The sequence below is a fragment of the Adiantum capillus-veneris genome, chromosome 6, assembly GCF_014529385.1.
Source record: "Adiantum capillus-veneris isolate H3 chromosome 6, ASM1452938v2, whole genome shotgun sequence".
Classification (NCBI taxonomy): Eukaryota; Viridiplantae; Streptophyta; class Polypodiopsida; order Polypodiales; family Pteridaceae; genus Adiantum; species Adiantum capillus-veneris.
Window position 1 is genome coordinate 13118892 of NC_140936.1, and position 22541 is coordinate 13141432.

Genomic DNA, 22541 nt, shown 5'->3' on the forward strand with positions numbered 1-22541 from the left:
GGCCTCAATTTATAGGCACAGTTACAAAAGCAACACGGCCCAAAAGCTGGGCACCCTGGTCCCAAAAGCAACTACTAAAATTGACACTCGGTTTGAGAAACATTTCTCCTAATTCATAATTTAGAATCTGTGTGATTGGTTTCTTAACACGGGTCTTTTTGAAAGCTTTAAAACTTTGTGACCTTGTTGTTTTCCATCTGGCATTCCATGTAGGCACTTCAGGTACAATATGATTGACAAGCCAAAAATATTGAATAGAGAAACCATGGAGGAGCTTCTTGACAAGGTTTGTGGAAAAAGACAGTTTGAAATCTTTGTGGAGCAAGCACCAAATAAATAGGACGAGTTTGGGAGATATAAGACTCTCTATTGGTGAAACCCTACACATAGAGATAAGAAATCTATGCTTTTGAAAAAAGCTGAACTTGTTGTGTTACAATGTGTATATTTAACTGTATATGAACAATGTTTCTACGTTCGGATTCTAATAAAGTTAGGCTGCGCAGCAATTTGAGTAGATTCACTCATGCACATATCCATTGAAGGTCATGCTTATGCATTTGATGATACCAATATGTTGTGTGGAAGAATGGAGCCAAAACTAGTAGTCATGTTTTGAACGAGAGTTGGCATGGAAGTGCACCTTCAGGTACAAGGGCAACGTCCTTGGTAATGGTCATACTCCCCACATCTATAATGTAACATTGGACGCTTGGCAAGGCTGCTAGGGGAGGCAAGGAAGGTGAGAGCCTCGCGATAGTCTTATTTTGAGCGAAACTTTTCATGGAAGTACACCTTCAGGTACTGGGACAACATCGTTGATAGTGATTATACTCCCCACATCTATAATGTAACATTGGACTGTTGGCAAGGCGGCTAGGGGAGGCAAGGAGGCGGAGGGCCTTGTGGCACGAGGTGGAAGCAGAGGTGGATTTGGGTTGTGAAATTGCTAAGAGGCTAGGAAATGTGTGTAGTAGCTCATAGCATTAAAAGGTGGAGGGATCACCAGCAATGGAGGTAGCTGATTGAGGGCCCCATATGAGGTAACCATGTGAGCCCCTTGAGATAAGGGTAGTCCTTGTTGACATGGACACTTTTCTCACGAAAATGGCAATAGGCCCTTTCTAAACAATCTTGGGAAAGTGCCCTGAAAAGTGACAAACACTGCACCATACATGAGTTTGGGACTCCTACAAGGCTCTAAGTTCCTGCAACTCTTTCTGCAGCCGAGTGATAGCTTCTTCCTCAAGAGACTTCCCAAGAGGAGGACCCGGACGATTGGTGCGTAAGTGTTGCTATAGAGATGCTCAATTCTGAGAGAGAAGCCTAGCATCTTTAATCCTGTTTGCAACTGCTATAAAGTCTACCAGGGTGGCATAGTGCCTCAAGGACATACCCAGCTTCTGCTAAGTAGCCCTTGGAAAAGGCAATTCTACCCACTTCTGGACCTTGAAATCCCCAATCTGTTGAGGTAACTTGGCCACCAAGGCCTTCGCACACTGGGTCAAAATGACCAAAAGATTTTGCAAAAGGTCACTTGTCCTAGTGTTGTTTATTGGTTGCATTGTTGTCTGATGCTACCCAAAAGATTATGATGAAAAACTCTCATGTTTGGCCATCAATCGGTTCACCTTATGCCATAGACTGAAACTAAGGGTTATAACTACCTTACCAGACACAAATGCCCTGTTGATGTGCATGATTTTCCCAATGATCTGCAAGAGCATTTTCCAGCCATAGTAACTTCACTAGAGAAGGTATTTTGTCAACCTAGCCCCTAAAGTAACAAGAACAGTTTCAAGTCTTACAGGAGAATAATAAGAAGACCATAACTTCCATTCCATTGGAACTCACTGCACCTATCACCATGGAAGATCCAAGATCCTTGGAAGCAATATGTCTACCACCTACATTTCCAGATGCGAGGAAGAATTCTTGCCACACATCTAATTCTTGTATATTCTGAATTCTATCATCCTTCATCAACTTGAGCTGTAGATAATGTGTGGCATTGATCTACCAAGAGCCTGCAAAAGCTGCGCTTTCATCTAGCTGCTGGTTGAGAACTCAGCATTTTTCATATGCTTGGCTTGGACATGCAGAAAGCAAAACAAAATTAATTGCTCAGTTCAAACTTTGAGAATTTGTGGTTGCGTTCTGGTTTGTCATGCCAAATATAAGAAATAAAATCTTTAATTCCACTGCTATATATACGATAAGGAATAAAACTGTGAGAGACCCACTAATCACCACGTTTCCAGATAAAACAAACCTGTTACCTGAATGTTCAAAATGCTACGTAAAATGTCATCCCTTTTTTTCATAGAGGCACGTTCTTCCCTTGCTAAAATCATTTGTTGCATAAACATGTGTGCATGAGCACTAACCTTCACACAATCAAAATTGTTGAATCAAATACTCAAGCTACAAATGTGAGCTGCACAAACATTTTTGGGGATCCAAAAATCTATTACCTGTAATTGGATAGTCTCTAGGGCAGGACAGTCTTCCAATGCCAATAATTTGCTGCACCTATCAACCACTCCTTTAGAAGCTGCGCCGATACTACACCTGTGCAACATAACTCTAGTGACTCAAAATTGTTGCAGTAACCAGATCCCGCCAATGACAGAAATGGCATAGATGAAGTAATGACTTTTTGGAACTAGTAGTTGTATAAGACGTCATTGTATGCTACCACAACCAACAACCCTTTAATGATTGATACTGAACAAGTTGAAATAAACTAAACTGAACAAAAGAGTGAAGCAAGAGAGAGACGATGGGGGAGTTGAATGCTCCTGTACAAGAGAAATCGGTGGTGGCTCCTGAACAAACACTGTCAACACCCCCCCCATTGGGTATTTCATTGTTGAAAACAATTTAGGGTACAGGTTGTGCGGTCAAAGTGAGGTTCTCACAATTAATGGCACATACACATTATGCTCATCTGCTCCTGGAAGGGGGTCCCCAAATCTGGTAATTTCTTTGTTCAAGCTGAGCTTTAAGGATTCTTTTATACGAATTAAATTGGTATTCCTTGAACTTCCACGATCAGTGCCTCCAATTGAGTACCTCTCCATTAAAAAAAAAACTTTTGCTTTATAAATTGTGTGGTTGAAGTTAGGCTCTCAACTGATGATGCGCACACACTATGTGGATTTGCAACTTCTCCCCCTTGAGAGTGGCACTCAAAATAGGAGAGCGACTCAGCCCTAGAAAGAGAAAATTTTGTCTAGGAGGAACTCTCCATGAGAGAGAAATGAAATGAAATGAAATGTTATATTAACGTCTTCAGAAGGCTAGAATGACCTATGAGACCAGAAAGTTACAATGTGGCGGATCTGATACAAAGTCAGAGTAACAAAAATGACAAAATAAATAAAATGACAGAATAACTATGGAATCCGAAATAGCTAGGTGTGATCTAAGCAGCTAGGTGGGATAGCTAAATCGCAGATCACAAAAGATCCAGCATCAGTTGCTGGCAAATCTCATCAATCTCCTCCATGGTCAATAGCCTGACCGCACGTCGTGCCTGTCGGGCCAAAGTATTCCGAATCCTCTGATGCAGCCTCCGTCGATGCTGTGTAGTCCTCCGCAGTCGTGGGCGTCTGGATCTCCCTAGCTCGGTCGCTCGGTCGATCAGTGTGCCTCTGGTGTGAGGCGGCGAGCTCTCCTGTGGCAATAGCTCCTCCGGGTGTCCAGTGTCTGCTCTAAAGAAGTCTGTGATCCGTCTCTGAGACTGGCTGGCCTCTCCTCTCATCAGGCTCTCTCTGTGTCTGCGCAGCTCGAGCAAAAACAGACCCAAGCATCTCTGATCCTCGTACCGCATGACTCTGGGGGGAGAGAGAGAAATGAAATGAAATGTTATATTAACGTCTTCAAAAGGCCAAAGTGACCTATGAGACCAGAAAGTTACAATGTGGTGGATCTGATACAAAGTCAGAGTCAGAGTAACAAGATGACAACAATGACAAAAATGAAATGACAAATGTCACAATAAAATACTATGGAATCCTAAACTACTAGGTGTGAACTAAGCAGGAGAGAGAGAGAGAGAAATGAAATGAAATGTTATATTAACGTCTTCAAAAGGCCAAAATGACCTATGAGACCAATCAGTTACAAAATAGTGAATCTAATACCATGTCTGGGTACAAAAGAACTAGAAAAGAACTAGAAGTGGAACAAAATACTACTACTACTACTACAATCTAAAACTACGTGGGTGTAGCAGCTGATACAATAGGTACCCGGTAAACTGGATGTAACAGTGTGTGAAACAAAGATGGAAGAAATGGTGAGGATCCATCCTCATCTGCACTCTGGATGTCGAGAGAGTATGGCTCGAATCTTCTGTTGTAGTCTCCGTCGATGCTGTGTAGCTCCTCTCCTCAGTCGCGGTCGTCTGTATCTCTGTAGCTCCAATGCTCGGTCGATGAGAGTGCCAGTAGTGGTCGAATGAGTGTGGGACGAGCTCTGCAGTGGTGGCTGCTCCTCTGGCTGTCCCATATCTAGTGAAAAGAAATCTGTAATGTGTCTCTGGGACTGCCTCTCTCTAGCTCTCCCCAGTAAAGTGTCTCTATACCTGTGTAACTCAAGTAGATATAGTCCAAGACATCTCTGATCCTCATAACTCATGACCCTAGATAGAGGACCAAAACCCTCTCTGAATAAGCAGTGGAAACGCCCCCGTATCTCATAGAACACTGTGCAATGACATATGTAGTGCAACTCTGTCTCTGGCTCTCTCTGGCATAATCGGCATATCCTGCTGTCTGCTGGTATCCCTCTGAATCTACCGGTCTCAATCTCGAGCTGATGTGAGGATGTGCGTATCTGACCAATGGCACAACGCAAACCATGAGACATATGTGTGTCCATGTAGCTGGGTCGAATCACAAACCCATCTCCTGTGAGGTGGAGAAGATGCTCTCTATAGAAAGCCATCTTCGTGCTCAACTCCTGAGGCGGCTCTATCCATGTCCTCCTGGTGTCGAGCTGGATCAGGTCCTGATGAATGAGTCTAGTGATCTCCACCCGTGTAAGAGACAGCGAGGGTGCCTGAAGAGAATACTGGAAAGGGGGCAACCTATCCATGGTGAAGCCATGCGTCTGAAACCATGAAGTCATCTGTGCATACCAGCATGAAGTGTCCCCCTGTAGAGCTAACTGTCTGGAAGACTCAAGGGCCAATCTAGCATATCTGTCTCTAGTAGTATCCCATAGGCTGTGCACAGAGAGAGAGAGATGAAATGAAATGAAATGTTATATTAACGTCTTCAAAAGGCCAAAGTGACCTATGAGACCAGAAAGTTACAATGCGGTGTATCTGATACAAAGTCAGATTAACAAAATAAATTAAACTAGGATAACCAAATATAATACTACGGAATCCTAAACTAAGCTGATAGTTGTGAAAGGTGAAAGCGTGAAATGTGTGAACTAAGCAGTACAATGTGTAGACAATATGAGAGGAAAGTAGAGAGAAGTAGAGATCCATCTTCATCTGCACTCTGGACGACGAAAAAGTATGGCTCCAATCCTTTGCTGTAGCCTCCTTCGATATTGTGTAGCTCCTCTTCTCCATCGGGGTCGTCTAGATCTCCCTAGCTCCAATGCTCGGTCTATGAGAATGCCAGTAGTGCGGGCAGACCTCTCCACTGTTGGCTGCTCCTCTGTCTGTTCTTCTGGGTGAACAGTATCTAGTGTGAAGAAATCTGTGATCTGTCTCTGGGGTTGTCTCTCTTCAGCTCTCCTCAGTAAAGTTTCTCTATGCCTGTGTAACTCAAGTAGATATAGCCGAAGACATCTCTGATCCTCATACCTCATGACCCTAGCTAGAGGCCCAAAACCTTCTCTGAATAAACAATGAAAACGGCCTCATATCTCATAGTACACTGTGCAATGACATATGTAATGTACCTTTGTCTCTGGCTCTAGATGGCATAAGCGGTATATCCTGCTATCTACTGGTGTCCCTCTGAATCTGCCAGTCTCAGTCTCCAGCTGATGTGAGCACGTGCGTATCTGGCCAATGGCACAACGCAAACCATGAGAAAGATGCGTGTCCATATAGCTAGGTCAAATCACAAACCCATCCCCCGTGAGGTGGAGAAGATGCTCTCTATAGAAAGCCATCTTTGTGCCCAACTCCTGTATCGGCTCTATCCATGTCCTCCTCGTGTCCAGCTGGATCAGATCCTGACCAATGAGTCTATTAATCTCTACCCGCGTCAGAGACCTCAAGGGTGCCTGTAGAGAGTATTGAAAAGGAGGCAACCTGTCCATGGTGAAACCATGTGTCTGAAACCATGATGCCATCTGTGCATACCAGCATGATGTATCCCCATTAAGAGCTAATTGTCTGGAGGACTCTAGAGCCAACCTGGCATATCTGTCTCTGGTAGTATCCCACAGACTGTGTACAAAGGAGACTGATTTGGTAAGCGCCTGAATCGCCATGGGGGGGCAGCTAATTCCACTCGAATGATATCATGCAGTACGGAAGACTTCGCTCTAATCAGCCGAGAGATCATAGATACCAGGGGCTTCTCCATACGCCTCCAACCATCCTGGCCTACAGAAGGTCCCCAAACCTGCACCCCATATAACATAGTAGAGGCAACCATAGTATCAAAGAGCCATAACTTTGTCCTAGGCTCTTGGAACTGAGCCTACGAACACATCCTCTCCATTCCTCCCAGAGCCGCACCAGCTCTAGTTAGTCTAGTCTCTGCTGCTCTTCTCAAGGAAAATCTTGGCCCAGTAAAGACTACCCCCAGGTAAGTGTATGCATTTGTATACTCCACAATCTCCTGACCATATTTGAAAGTAGGTACTAATCTCCTAACCTATTGCGGTAAGGTGTTAAACACCATAACCTTTGTTTTACCTAGATTTACACACAATCCACTATCCTCTGCAAAACTGCGTAGTGCATCCAAATGTCGTTGCATACCTTCTGGTGAGTCAGATATCAGCACCTGTAGCACGGATAATGTGTCGTGCTCTCAACAGTGTGGGTGCCCCTCAGTGCAATGTGCGTGACAATCTCACTCAAACAAATGGAAACTCTCTCAAACAGAATGACACACAGGAACAATGGATAACAACAGTGGACCAGAACATGTGGACTCGACTAGCTCAAAGAACCATGTACAGACTCTGGCGTAGCAGCACACTCAGCTCCAGCCCAGGACTCACAGGTACAAATGGGTGTCGAGGCTCAGATGTGCAGGGATGGTGAAGCAGTGCTCTGTGTAAGACTCGCTCTAGACAACTACGTCGCTGGACCAGAGGTGAAGTTGATAATCCTGATGACCAACCGCTACTACTCATATGTACCACCATAAAGGGCCACCAACGGCTCATAAATGTCAGCCATGTGGTGATCTGGCCACGATGTCCACTAGACCACCTTCGGTACCCTGCCACTGCCACGTGTCACTCCCAGCCCAGAGGGTCCGTACAGTGTGAAACAGCCTAGACCAACTGTACTAACTGTCCAACTGTATGCCTGTCCTGTGAAGTGACACTGTAGCCCTGCTACAGGTTGCCCGCCATAAGACCGCTCACCGTCCCGGTGAGAGGAATACTGAAAAAACTGTGAAAGAAAACCATTAGGTACTGCATCTGTACATCTTTCTTTAAGCAGGTTCGAGGCCCAAAAGTGGAGTTTAAACACACTGCACTACTTGCAAACGTTTTAAGCTTGAATAGGCGGGACTCAGTATGATTGCATAATCCAAGAATGGCAAAAAAATGATGCTCTCCAGCAAAGAGATAAGCTCAGCTTGATTCCAGTGCATCTTTATCCGCCCTAACCATCGTGATAGGAAAATGTCCTGGTCTATGCTTGCAGTTGCAGATGAACCTTGCCACACTTTTTGCAACAACACTCTTCTCGAAAGGTGGGATGACCATAAGCCCCAGTAACACCGCAAATAGGGTTAAGCTCCATCATGATAGCATAACAAAAAGGCCTTCACAGCAACAGGATGGCAACCATCGAGGGATCTTATCCTGCAGGGTGGGGTGAGGAAAAACTTGCTCCAGGATGGCAACCAAGTGAAAGTTGAGAGTCAGCTATGATGCGGAGTGGGGGGGGGGGAAATTGCGGGGTGGGGGGGGAAACATGCCGAGGCTGAGAGGGGTGGGGAAGCATAGATAGGGGGCTGGTTAGGGGCGAGTGGAAGGGAGGGGGTGGATAGGGGCGAGGGGGGGCTGGGTAGGGGCGAGAGGGGGTGGGTAGGGGTGAGTGTGTGTAAGGGGTGGGTAGGGGCGAGTGAGGGTGAGGGTAGGGGCGAGGGTGAAGGGGGTGGGTAGGGGCGAGGGTAAGAGAGGGGGTGGGTAGGGGCGAGGGAGGGTGAGGGTAGGGGCGAGGGGGGAAGGGGGTGGGTAGGGACGAGGGTGAAGGAGGGGGTGGGTAGGGGCGAGAGGGGGGAGGGGAAGGGTAGGGGCGAGGGTAAGAGAGGGGGTGGGTAGGGGGAGGGGGGCTAGGGCAGTAGATGAAATCCATGGTCCCCTGGTTGAAAGAGGAGATGCTACAGAGCGCAGTCACCATGAGCAGGATAACTATAAAGAGAATGGAATCCATCAAGCAGGACAAGCTCTGTGAAGGGAGCTTTATTCTAGTAGAAGCAGACACCAATGGGGCTGATTTTTGATGTTGGGTGAACTTCTGTCGAGGAGATTTCTTCCCACTTCTATTTTCCTCCATAGGCTCACCAACTTCAAAGGCTTCCACCAAGGGCACCTCAGGAGTAGCTTCTGTGACCTTCGACCTTTGAGCTGGCTCAGGTGGCTCATTGGAAGAGGGTGTACCTTCAGTCAAAGAGTGAATCGAAACTCCAAAACAGGGCATAGATTTGGTAGCATCCAACCACTCCAACAGATCCTCATCTGACCCGTCAGGTGGAGTAGGCTGTTCCAATTCGAGGCTGGTTGCTAAGGACAAATAACTATGTTGCACTACGGGATCCATACCACCTTCTAAGAGACTGGGTTGCATCGAGGAGCCAGAATTATGTATCCACATTGCATCATTTCCCCAATCGTAGAGTGCTTTAGTGTGTTGCAGCCATGGTCTTCCAATAAGCAAGGGAAATCCGCCCTCAACCTGGGGAAGACGAACCACCACAAAATCCAAGTTAAAAGTAAAGTCTTGTACCTGCAAAGGCACATTATCCACTATGCCCACTGGGTAGACTGTCCGCTGGTCGGCCAATGTAATTGTGAAGGGAGCAGGGCGAGTACGCTGTAGACCTAGAGCTAACATAGTGAACTCGGGCATCAGGTTGATGCCAGATCCACCATCCACTATCACTCCTGAGAATTGCCGACCTAAAACGGACACTGTCAGGCGAGGGCTTCTATAATCAGTGAGTGGAGCAGCAAGATTGGATATCATATAGGACTCTGACTGTCGCACTGGGAGGTGCCCGCCACTAGGACCTGCTCCAGGGTAAAGTGACTGAAGAACTGCAAGGGTGTCACTTCTGAAACTCGCATCTAGTCGAAGCATGTCATACAATGACACTTGGTGAAAGGTATTCTTCAATATAGTCTCTGCTGTAGGTTTTTCTCTTGGGATTAGTGCCTTCTCAGTTTCCTTGATCTTTTGTAAGTCAGCAATTGCTTCTAAGAAAGCCCCATCAATATCGGAGAGCATAGTAAAAGATCCTTTCTTAGCACTAGGGGATGGCATGTCAGCTGCTGGAGGAGATGTAGGCATTGGGGAGGAAAGGGATGTACCTGCTGGAAGATTGAGGCCGAGGGCTGCCCTCTGAGCTCGTGTGAGGACACCAGCTGGCTCCTCTACCAGCTGCAACTTGTCTTGAGAGGCAATCATATGGGCAGAAAGTGGTGGCTTGGGGTTGGTACTAACTGCTTTCAAATTGATCTTGGGAAAGGTGAATTCAGGTTGGCTCTGACTTAGGCTCACAGAGGTAGAGGCGCGTTGTTTTGGACAATCCTTACTGTAGTCATCCTGAGCCTCAGGGAAAAGTTGGCACGGAGAAGAGCCTTTTGGCAACGGGCATTTGCTCTGATAATGCCCATATTCTCCGCATCTGTAGCAGAGTATGGGCCGATTGGAAGGACGGAACGGGGAACGAGGTGGTTGCTGCATGGAGTTGGAGGCTGAATTGTAGAAGCTCTGAGGGGTGGAGGTGGCATTAGCATTATAAAAACTTTGAGTCGGGAAAGTACTTGACATACCTTGGACAGCAGCGGTATTGAGCAAAGGTGGCATGTAGTTGGGATGGCCGTAGTGGGAAACCATGTTGGATGATGGTGCTAACCCTTGTTGGAGAGAAGGACCAAGACTTTTCTGTATTTTGTGCAATCCCTTTAGGTAGTAACAATCCTTGTCCTCATGTCCAGATTTTTCACAGAAGTGGCAGTAAACCCGAAGGGGGCATTCTTGCGGAGGGTGCCCTGGAGAGCGGCATGAGCTACACCAAACCGTAGCCTTAGTCTCTTGCTGACACTTGAGCTCTTCTAGCTCGCGCTTAATCTGTTCCAATGCTTCATGATTTGGAGGCTTCTCTTGTCTAAGAGAGAAGGACCTCTCCTCTTGAAGAGCTCGCTGTAACTTTAGGGCTTCCAGTTCCCTGCGTAAAGAAGTTAAAGGATCAGCAGGACTACCTTCCGAGAACACAGAGGGAGTATCTATGTGAGGAGAGTTGTTGAACAGCTTCCTAGCCCCCTCTATCCTAGTAGCAGCTGCGATGAACTCCTCGAGAGTGGCGTCGGGTCGGAGACTCTCTCGGAGTTTTTGTTGAGAAGTTTTGGGAAGCGCCCTCTCCACCCACTTTTTAACCATGAATTCACCGGGTTGTTGGGGGAGCTTGGCCACCAGCGACTTAGTTTTAGTCATAAGCTCTGCAAAAGTCTCCTCAGGCTTGAGCACCATGTTGGCCAACTCATCCAACACCTTCTCCTGGTAGTCACCCGGCCTGAAAGCTGCACAGAACTGCTGTCTTAAGGCTGCCCAAGTTGCAAAATGGTTCTCTGCAAATTGACTGTATCATTTATCTGCTAGGCCATCCAGGGTGGATGGAAATAGTACCAAATAAGCATCTTCTCTGTTCAGACCACGTCCCCTACAGAGAGATACAAATCTTCTTGCATGGTCGTCAGCATCTTCTGAAGAAAGCCCTTTGAAGGTAGGGAACTTGATGTTTACCTTGGCCAAAACACTAGTGGCTCCATGATTCCTTGCTGAGCCTGTTGCTCTATAGCTTGCTGTATCAGAATAGGAGAGAGCTTTACTGGAGAAGGTGATCGGGAAGATGGGGAACCTCATGAAGGAATGGGTGATGTGGTATGTGGAGGTATAGGTGATGAGGTTGAAGGATTTCTACAAGGTGTCAAAGGTCGTCTTGTGACAGGTCTAGACTCCACAAGACCAGACCAGGTAAGTGACTAGACCCGGCTGGGGACCAGGGACGAGGAGGACTAGACCAGGGTCGAGGAGGTCTAGACCAGGGACGAGGACAGGTTGGACCAGGGCGAGAGAGGACTAGACCAGTTGGACCAAGCGAGAGGGGACTAGACCAGTTGGACTAGGCGAGAGGAGAACAGTGCAAGGCAAGGTTGGCGAAGGTTGGCGAAGGTTGGCGAAGGTAGGCGAAGCTAGATAAACCTAACTAGCTTCAAGATTTGCACCTCACAGAGTGAGATTTCAGTTGAGGTCCCACCGTGATCGCCAATGAGAGCACCTGTAGCACGGATAATGTGTCATGCTCTCAACAGTGTGGGTGCCCCTCAGTGCAATGCGCGTGACAATCTCACTCAAACAAATGGAAACTCTCTCAAACAGAATGAAACACAGGAACAATGGATAACAACAGTGGACCAGAACATGTGGACTCCACTAGCTCAAAGAACCATGTACAGACTCTGGCAGCACACTCAGCTCCAGCCCAGGACTCACAGGTACAAAATGGGTGTCGAGGCTCAGATGTGCAGGGATGGTGAAGCAGTGCTCTGTGTAAGACTCGCTCTAGACAACTACGTCGCTGGACCAGAGGTGAAGCTGATAATCCCGATGACCAACCGCTACTACTCATATGTACCACCATAAAGGGCAACCAACGGCTCATAAATGTCAGCCATGTGGTGATCTGGCCACGATGTCCACTAGACCACCTTCGGTACCCTGCCACTGCCACGTGTTACTCCCAGCCCAGAGGGTCCGTCACTCCCAACCCAGAGGGTCCATCCAGTGTGAAACAGCCTAGACCAACTGTACTAATTGTCCAACTGTCTGCCTGTCCTGTGAAGTGACATTGTAGCCCTACTACAGCACAATATCATCAGCATATAGCAACAACGGGATCCACGTCCCTGCCAGCTGGGCACCCTTGTCACCCTCTCTGTCAATGTAATCAGACACCTCATCAACATACATACCCAATAGAGTAGGAGACAGTGGACAGCCGTGTTTCACTCCAATAGTAGAGTGAACTAAATCAGATACCCCTTCCGGAGTACGTACATGTCCCATCACTAATATGTACAAAGCCATAATCCCCCAAATCACCTCTATGGGCACCCCCATCTCCTATAGTCTGCGCATCAATCGAGGTCATGGTACCATGTCAAATGCTTTACGAAAATCCACAAAGCTACAATAGATCCGTCTCCCATGTGCTCTGCCCTCCTCAATGATGGCCCTGAGTGTCAGAATATGATCAAGAGTGGAGAACCCCTCCTGAAGCCGTCCTGACCCTTTGCTCGTACACCCTCACCCTCTGCCCAATTACTCAAGTGTTGCTGCATAATAGATGCATACAATCGTGCCAATGTGTGTCCAACCATAATAGTGCGGTAGTTCCCAGGCTCTGTAGGGTCACCAGCCTTGAAGATGGGCACAATATTAGACAACCTCCAAGTCTCAGGTAATCCATCACACATGGCACGATTGAACAACACTGCGAGAACCTCCATCAGCATATCCGTGGCATGTATAAATTGCTCCGCTACTAGACGGTCATGATCATATGCCTTCCCGGTCCTCATCCTGTCGATGGCCCTTTGTACCATCTCAGATGTAAAGAAAGTGCTCATAGTTGGGCAAGGCTTGGTAGGGTCTGGAAGGGATTCCTGTCCAGGAACCGTATATAATGATGTCGCATATTGGCCCCACAGGTGAAGTAATCATTGGAGGAGGGCAGTGCTCATGGAAGAGTCGCCATGCCTCTCCCGAGTCCCTACTCGAGAACATCTGATATAAGTCCCGCTCCATCTGAGCTAGGTAAGCTCGCTTCTTCCGTCGCACAAGGCGTCGGAAAGCAATATGAGACTATCTGTAAGTGATGACTCCTAAGAGAACATCTCTTTGAAGCTGGGCTCTCATCTCTCTGCACTCCTCATCATACCAACTATTCTGGGGCATGCTCCCAAAATGTCGTCTCTTGCCCGGCTGAGTGTCTGGGTATGCCACTGAAGCAAGCCCATGCAATGTCTCAGTCAGTAGAGTGGTGCACTCCTCCACTGAGAGGTCTGTACCATTTGTGCCAGCTGTGCTTTCCAAAAGACGGTCCCAGATCTCCTCTATATAAACGAAATCAGTCTCTGGAGTAAATGTATAGCGGGTGTGTGACCTTCCTCCTGATGTCTAGGTTGTACTATACTGAAATTTAACAGACAGTGTCAAGAGAGCATGATCTACTGCTATGCCCACTCGCCTGACTCCCACTGTGAAATCCTGAATGCAGGGGACAAAGCTCGGTTGTGTCATAACATAATCCACTGTATTGGCCCCATGTCTGTGTGGAAAGCATGTGAAACTGGCTGCTCCAGGAAAACGCTGTAAGCCATTAAGTATGGCTAATCCATGTGTAGTCGTCATTTCCATGAGGTATCTCCCATAGTCCGTCTGCTCTCTGTCATCTGAGCATCTGTCAAGTCCCAACTCACTCACATCCAGCTCTCTAAGCATCTCAACTGAAGTGTCGTAGAAGACTGTCTGCGAGTTGCCCGTTCGGGCATTGAAGTCCCCTAGGAGAATGATATATCACCATCCCTAGAAAACTCCCATATGTCATCATCTAGTATAGAGAAAGGCGACTCCCTCTAGATGCACCATACCCTGATGTACTGGGAGGAAAGTAACATATGGCAATATATAGAAATTGACCTGTGTCAGCTCTCAGTCTCAGCATGATCATCTCTTCGTACAATATGCAGTAACGGTTGTAGTTGATCTCTGAATAGCATTGCTACTCCTCCTCAGTCTCTACTTTCATGCTCAGATCTCGCATTTGTCCTGTGAGCTCTCTCCCATCTGTATCCCACCACATGTGGCATCACCTGTCCAAGGGCCTGATGAGTCTCTGAGAAGAATACAATATCCTTGTCTTTGAAACTGTCCTCAAATGCATCCACGTCCAACCTCATAGACCAATTACAATTCCAGGTAGCCATCTTCAGTGTGGTCCCATAGGTCTCGCATCGTCACGCAGTGCGGCGCTCTAAAATCACCACCCGTCCATCTCTATAGAAGGCTATCTTTCCCTTCTCCCTTGCCGCTGTAATCTCTGGCATTACCTCTCTCATATGTGCGAGCTGTGAGAGAGTCAAGTCATCCCTGAGGAAAATACCTGTCTTTTTGAGAGTAGGCCTCTTCCTCAAGAATTCCTTCTTCTCTTACAACGAGGGGAAGCGTAGTATGAGAGCTCTCCCCTTTGAAGACTCTCCCGTGCCATCACTTTTCTTACCTAGCCTCCATGCCTTTGTGTGCAAAGGCTTCTCCATCCCCATCATGGATGTAAGGCTTGTGACCTCTTTCTCCACATTGTTTATGTCCTTGAGACCGGTCACTCTCACATGCAGTGCTCGCATCCGCCTTCTTTGTTCCTCTTCGAGGGTCATGTTGATAAGCGTCGGTGTACAAGGAGTTTCTTGACCTTTCCCTTTCTTGGCAATCTCAATCAATTTTTCGGCCTCGTCCGCCTTTTTCTGTGTCCTTGTTATTATCTCTGCCCATGAAGATGCCTTTGCCACACTTAGTTTCTCTTCCTCTGTGATCATCCTTACCTGTTCCTTGATTTCCTTGATTTCATCTATTACCGAGGGCTGAAATTCGCCTTCCTCTAGTCCACTGCTTACTCTATCAGCAAGCTCTTGTTCAAGGGCTGAGACTTCTTTTTTGAGTGTCCGTATCTCGGCGTTTGGGTTCTCCTGTTTGAGGGCTGAGACTTCCTCTTTGAGTGTCTATATTTCTGCGTTAAGGCTCTCTTTCTCCTTCTTCCATTGTGCGCCTTCATTGAATACCATCTGAAGGAGGTTGGCCTTCTCCTTCCACCATCCTTCCATCTCTGTTTTCCACTCCTTCATTTCCCTCTCCATTTGCGCCATCCGCTTGTTCGTGAGCATGAAGGTTGCCTTTGCTCGCGACTTGCAAACAGGTGAGACACTGACGGCTTCCGTGTCCTGTGAAGGATCCTGTGCAGGGGAGATTGCTTCCATGTTTTGTCGTTCAAAAGATGTATCGGGCTCACTTACCATTTCGATCCTCTTGCCTGAAGAGACTTGCTATTGTCTTGTTTTCGGGCTTGCAGTCTTGCTGCGCCGTGCTGCTATTTCGTACGAGCATGTAATTTAAATAATTTGCTTATGCGGCCTATGGTTTAATTATCGCACTGTTTTTAGTAGTGCTACGAATTTACGTCATGTGCTCTAACTTTGCTCGTTGTATTCGCTGCTCGAACTGAGTGTGTAGAGAGAGAGAGAGATAACTACTGTCGTTTCTTTGTCACGCGAGTTCTATCTTGCAAGTCATCTGCTTGGCGCATCCTCTGCCAGAGAGAGAGAGACAGAGAGAGAGAGAGAGAGACGCTGTTTATTGCGGCGAGACCCTAGCGAGCTGTGGCCAAACCCTGCACGAGCTGTTCTTCACCCACAGGCGACCATTTTGCAAGTGGTTGCACGAGCTGCTCCAAATATATATAAAAGCAGGACGACCTACACCTTGGACTGTGTGCTCATTGTTCAACCCGTCACCAAGCAAGAGAGAGAGAGAGAGCACCTTACGCAATGGTTGCCGAGAGAGAGAGAGAGCACCTTATGCAATGGTTGCACCTTACGCAATCCTTACGCGCTGCTGCACCTTACTTCGAAAAGCCTTCGCGTGTCACTTTGCTGCTATGGCTCCCTGCGTGCTGTCACCTGCTGCGCGAAACCCTAATGCACAGGCAGCGCTCCCTGTGGAATGTTGCACGCTGCCCACAGGATGCTCTGTCCGCGTGCGAGAGAGAGAGAGAGAGAGAGAGAGAGAGAGAGAGAGAGAGAGAGAGAGAGAGAGAAAGAAAGAAAGAAAGATTTTTAACGTCTATGTCAGGCCGAAATCGGCCTATGAGACAAATCAAATGTACATGGTGTGTATGTCATCCGTCTATCGGAAAGACAAATGAAACAAAACTGATACAAAACTGAACTGAATGTAGGTAGTGGGGTATCTGAGGAGGGATGGAGCTCTATCTCTAGGGGTATATGCATGTCTATATGCTCAAGGTAGTACAATCATGAGAATGCATCAAGCTATCTAGCTCCATCCTGTACTAATGGGGGGGGAGAGAGAGAGAGAGAGAGAGAGAGAGAGACCCTGTGCTGCCATTGCCCTGCTGCACCTGAGGGCGAGCTTACCACAACAGCAGGAGGGGGGTGCGAGGGGGTGGAGCTGCAGGGGAGAGCACGAGGGGGGTTGGACTCTGCCAGAGAGAGAGAGAGAGAGAGAGAGAGAGAGAGAGAGAGAGAGAGAGAGAGAGAGAGAGAGAGAGAAATGTAATGTATTGTAATGTTATATTAAACGTCTTCAAAAGCCAAAATGACCTATGAGACAAACCGATACAATCCTTGTGGATCTAATCCAATGTCTGGGTACAAAAATAAAATGAAGTAAAGTGAAAGACAATCTAAAAGATTCAAATCGTCAGCTTGAAACTCATCATCTTCATCATCCATGCCTAAGGATGCCACAGAGAGAGAGAGAGAGAGAGAAATGAAATGTAATATTAGACGTCTTCAAAAAGCCAAAATGACCTATGAGACCAAACTGATACAATCCTTGTGGATCTAATCCAATGTCTGGGTATAGAAATAAAATGAAGTAAAGTGAAAGACTAAAACTAAAAGACTCAAGTCGTCAGCCTGAAAATCATCATCATCATCATCATTATCATCCATGCATGCCCGGCCCGGCATCGGGCATTGTCCAAGAAAGTATTGCATCGGTTGCTGAAGAGCTTCGTTAATGTCCGCCTCTGTAAATAATCGTACTGGGTGTCTCCCATGTTGTGCTAGAATAGTCCTGATTCTCTGGTGAAGCCTCAGTCGATGTCGTGGTCGCCCCCGTAGACGTAGCAACTAGCTCTCCCGAGCTAAATGGCTCTGTCCACTAATATACCTCTGGTAGAAGTGGGCTTTGAAGTCTGCTGCGAAGCATGCTCATCCGGCTGCTGAGTCCCTGCTCTAAAGAAGTCAGTGATCTACCTCTGTGAATGTCTCCCACTACCTTGTCTCCTCAAGAGACTTTCCCTGTGTCCACGCAGCTCTAGCAAAAACAACCCGAGGCATCTCTGATCCTGATATCTCATGACTCTAGCCAACGGTCCAAAGCCCTCTCTCAATAGACAATGAAAGCGGCCCCGTATCTCGTCGTATACCGGACAATGACAAATGCGATGTAACTCTGTCTCTGGCTCTTTATGACATAACTGGCTTATCCTAGCTTCTGCTGGTACTCTCCTAAATCTGCCAGTCTCAATCTCTAGCTGATTGTCACAAAGTGATGACGTGGCTACGGACAGCAGAAACCCTAATTTCCGGAAATCGCGGAGGTGGAAAAAAAATTTTTGGTTTTTTTTGGAAATTTTGAGCGACACAAATCTCAGCTTTTTGCTATGATTTGGGAGAAAGAGAGAGAAAAAGAGAACTTGCTTTTTATTGACTCTCATTAAGAGAGAGAGAGAGAGAATCTGCTTTTGCTTTCAAGCTTTTGGGGCTCTGCTTTTGGGCATCCCTTGTAATCTTTAAATTAGTGGTGAGGGCCTCACTTCTCAGAGCATCTGGACGCAGAGTCTGAGAGTGAAACCCTAACCGCTCTCTTGTACTTTGATGATTGATTAATACAAAAAGAAATACCGAAAGGGGCGCCAGTCTTTGGGGCCAATATCTCTAGGCACGGAACTCCGCCGGGCCAGTGCAAATCTATTGTGATCTGTGAATTGTTTGAAGTGGTTATTTGGTGCTGTCATGATTGATTCTTGACTTGGAGAGTCCAAGTCTGTTATAGTGGTATCAGAGCACGGCCGATTTCTCTTCTACGGGAAATCCGATCCCCAATTTTTTTTCCGCGGCACCTATGGCTTCACGCAAGGATCAGTCGACTCCCTCTGCATCTGGAGATGCGGGTTGGGATCACAACGAAGATTCAGACAGAGAGTATGGCCCGCCTCGGCCTACTCAGGCAGAGCAAAGAGAGATGAAGCATCATCAATTGATCGGCGATGCAACAAAGATGATGCTTTTGCGAAGAATCCGAAATTGGCAAAATATATGAGCGAGACTTTTTTCAGGAAGTGCATGCACAATGGCAGAAAACCACTACACCACCCCCGAAATCTGCTTTCAAGAAACCTTTTGATCCCAAACAATATTCAGAGAAGGAACTAGAAGAGGTGGTTGATGCACGGATTTCTCAGCTTTTTGACACTTCGAAGAAAGCCAAAAAGCATGGCAAAAAGCAAAAGAAAAGCACTAACTTTCGAAGTTATTTGGGTCGTCAGTCGACTTTTGACAAGGCAAAAAAAAAGAAGAAGCGTGTTCGATTTGAAGGAGTACCCAGTTCTTCTTCTTCTTCTTCTTCTGACAGTTCTTCTAGCTCCTCGGATTCGAGCGAAGAAGACAGAAAAGGTAAAAAGCAAAGCAAGAAGCAACGCTTCGGAAAGGGCAAGAGAAAGGTAAAGAAGGCTAAATCTTGCCCAGAGACTGACAATTCTACTGAGGACTCGTCTACAGACAGCTCAGATTCTGATGACGGAAACTTTTATGCGAACAAGAAGAATTTTTACAAAGCCAACCAGTATGACTTTCTCGAAGATAAAAGCAAGAAAGTTCGAGAGTTTAAGGAAGGTGGCCACTCGATCAAGTTTGATACTTTCTCAGGATACTCAGATGCTTCGAAGGCTGTCTTTTATACAGCAGTTTGACATCGTTTTCGCGGGAGGACGCTATTCAGAGCACTCCAAGGTTCGGAGAGCTACCTCTTACTTTAAGGGGAATGCTCGTACTTGGTGGTCCACTCTTCTTTTAAACAAGACTGCGCCAGTTAAATGGCTGACATTTAAGAATCTTTTTATTTCTTCTTGGTTGACGCAAGAATATGAACGAGATGTACGAGCTGCTTGGAACCATCTTCGGATGACCAAGAAAGATACAATCAATGCTTATTGTGAAAGATTCTGGAGCTCTTTTCTACCCGCCTCTTCATTCAAGAAGATCTCGTTCAGAGAACAGATTGAACAGTTTACCTTGGGTCTACCTATAGAGATCCGAGATCACTGCTTGGAACAGAAGTCAGCTTCTATTCAGAAGTTGATGAGTCATGCGAAGCGGGGCTTTGCCATTCACTCTGGCAGTCTGACCTACCCCACAGATGAGGCCATGACACAACGAGCCGAACAGACTTCTGGGAATGAAAGTAGAAGGAAAAAGAGCAACCCAGAGAAGAAGGATGCACGACCCAAGCTTACTCCTCAGGAGAAAGCTCGCTTCATTAGAGAGGGGAAGTGCTTTGGATGCGGGGAACATGGACATATCTCCGCGAAGTGCCCTAAAAAGGCATAGAAAGAAGAGAATGATAAGAACGACGACAGGGCTGAGAGTTCGAGAGCAGCTGAGAAACGTGGCAGAAAAGACAGATAGAATAGCAAAACTGGTACCACATGGCGTGGGACTTGCACCGAATCAAATGAATGAAAGTACAAACTTTGCCGCTTTTTGGGGCAAAGTGAAGGATCAGGAAGCTCTTTTGAAGGAGCCAAGGCCAACTTCTTTTCACTTGGAATTGGCGGCTCGATTTGGAATTACGCCCGACAGACTGACGCCACAGGCGGAGGTAGTTCGACTGGCACCCCGATGGGATGTTGCCATTACATCGAGCATTGGCAAACTTCGTTTGCAATGACAGGGGTGTTCAGGGCACGCGAGTGACGTTCTACTCGGAATCCCTTGGTACCACCAGAACTACGCCGTGGTTGACTACCGGGCCGAGAAAGCGACTTTGACAAATGAAGGGCTCAGAGATTGTACTTGATGAACTTCAGTTTCTTTACTCATTCTTTTGGGAGAGAACTGAACGATGGATAAAGGTTGAATATGTTTTGACCTGAACAAAAGAACGCCAAGATTTTTCTCCACACTCATGCCGATTGCTTTTTTAGAGGCCCTGAAGATCAGACCATTGACCTGATACCTGGAAGCACGTAACCGAACCGGCCACCTTACCGTGTGAGCCGAGTACAGATTGAAAAGATTATGAACCAAGTGAAAGACCTCTTGGAAAAGGGTCTTGTCCAGCCTGGTACTTTACCGTACTGCTCTCCACTGTTGTTGGATTTGAAGAAAGACGGATCTTGGAGAATGTACATTGATTATAGAGCTCTCAACAAAATCACCATCAAGAACAGATTTCCGATTCCTAGGATCGATGATATACTCGACAAGTCACAAGGATCCTCGTGCTTTAGCACGATTGACTTGAAGAGTGGATATCATCAGATCCAAATCGTGCCGGAAGACATCTACAAGACAGCTTTTCGGACGACTTTTGGGTTATTTGAGTTTTTTGGTGATGCCTTTTGGTTTAACCAATGCTCCTGCGACATTAAACCGGATGTCGAGAGCACAGGCTATCTGTTGGCACTTTCTTTGATGATATCATTGTTTTCTCCAAGAATGAGACAGAACACAGAGATCATCTGCTTCAGAGATACACTTTTTGGGACACTTTGTCTCAGCAGCAGGAGTGCAAGTGGATTCGGCCAAGATAGAGACTATACGTGATTGGCCCGATTGGAAGAATGTCCATGAAGTTGGAAGCTTCTTGGGACTGTGTTCGTACTACAAGCGGTTCCTACGAAAGTTTGCAGAGGTTGCTTCCCCTTTGCATATCTTGACACAGAAAGAAGTCCCTTTCTCTTAGGGATCCACAGAAGTAACTGCCTTTCAGACATTGAAAGAGAAATTGACTACGGGACCAATTTTGACTTTGCCGGACTTGCAAAAGTCATTTAAAGTATATTGTGATGCTTGTGGTCGTAGTCTGGGTGCGGTTTTGATGCAAGAAGGCCATGTCATTTCTTACGAGAGCCGATTGTTCTCTAGGCCGGAGATGACAGCACAAATATATGAGAAAGAGCTTTTGGCAGTGATCCATGCTCTTACTCAGTGGCGGCACTAGCTACTCGGAGCGGATTTTACTGTCTTTACAGACCATCAGAGTTTGTGCTACTTCTTGTCACAGAAGCAGCTTTCGGAAAAGCAGATGCGGTGGGCGAACATCTTGTCATAGTTTCACTTCCAGATTGTCCATGAGCAGGGACAGAAGAATGTGGTGGCAGATGCTTTGTCTCGGAAGCCGTTGGATCTGGCTATTTCCACGATACATCATAGGAGCTTCGAAGATATGGTCGATCAGTATGCCACAGATAGATTTTGCAGATATTTTCACACGGATACAGGATGGGGAGACAGTAGCTGGATACTCCCTTCGGGAAGGCTACTTGATATAAAAGACTATGTTGTGCGTTACACAACCGTTGAGGGAAAAGGTTATGACTGAATGCCACTGTCCACCTTTTACGATTCACCGCGGCATTGCTACCACCATGAAGGGGGTAGAGAGATACTTCTTTGGGCCAAGACTCAAAAAGGATGTGGAAGAGTTTGTGCGCAGTTGCTTAGTATGCCAGAAGGTCAATTTTGACAGGCATAAGGCACAGGGATTGTTAAAGCCTTTACCCATACCCACCCACCCCTGGAAAAGTATTGAAATGGATTTCATTTTTGATCTCTCGAGAACACAGAATGATCACGATGATTTTTCGATTACATGCCACGTCTGAGAAGATTGTCTCCGACAGAGACCCGAGATTTATGAGTTTGTTTTGGAAGGCAATTTGGGAGAACATTGGCACGCAGTTGCAGTTCTCGTCATCGTTCCACTTGCAGACTGACGGGCAATTTGAGATTGCCAATTCAGTGATTTTAGATTTATTGAAGTCTTGTATCTCGAATTAGAAGACTCAATGGGAAAAGAACCTACCTTTGGTGGAATTTGCCTACAATAACACGATACACTCTTCGACGGGGAAGACGCCATGTGAGGTTGTTGAAAGTGCTGCGAAGGTTCCATCCTTCCTGAGCACGAAAGATTAGATATTTGAAGCGGATGAATATTCGCGAGATTTGGATACGGCTTTTGCCAAGGTTTGCGAGACTTTGCAGAGCCTCAAGAACGACAGAAA

General features: G+C 46.7%; 1 protein-coding gene and 1 pseudogene across 2 annotated transcripts in view; both read right to left on the reverse strand.

Annotated features, from left to right (window-relative positions):
• The window catches only part of LOC147455163 (uncharacterized), a 111394-nt gene that overhangs the window by 62472 nt on the left and 26381 nt on the right, over nucleotides 1-22541 (reverse strand). The window contains exons 2-3 of one of the 2 annotated variants that reach the window (XM_086514002.1): nucleotides 2475-2571; nucleotides 2280-2387 (exon numbers count right to left, since the gene is read on the reverse strand). In XM_086514002.1, the coding sequence (XP_086370128.1) occupies nucleotides 2280-2387; nucleotides 2475-2571 (205 nt within the window). The remainder of the gene's footprint in view (nucleotides 1-2279; nucleotides 2388-2474; nucleotides 2572-22541) is intronic. The other variant, XM_086514003.1, reaches the window with a different exon arrangement.
• Nucleotides 14470-15610, reverse strand: LOC147455164 (uncharacterized; annotated as a pseudogene).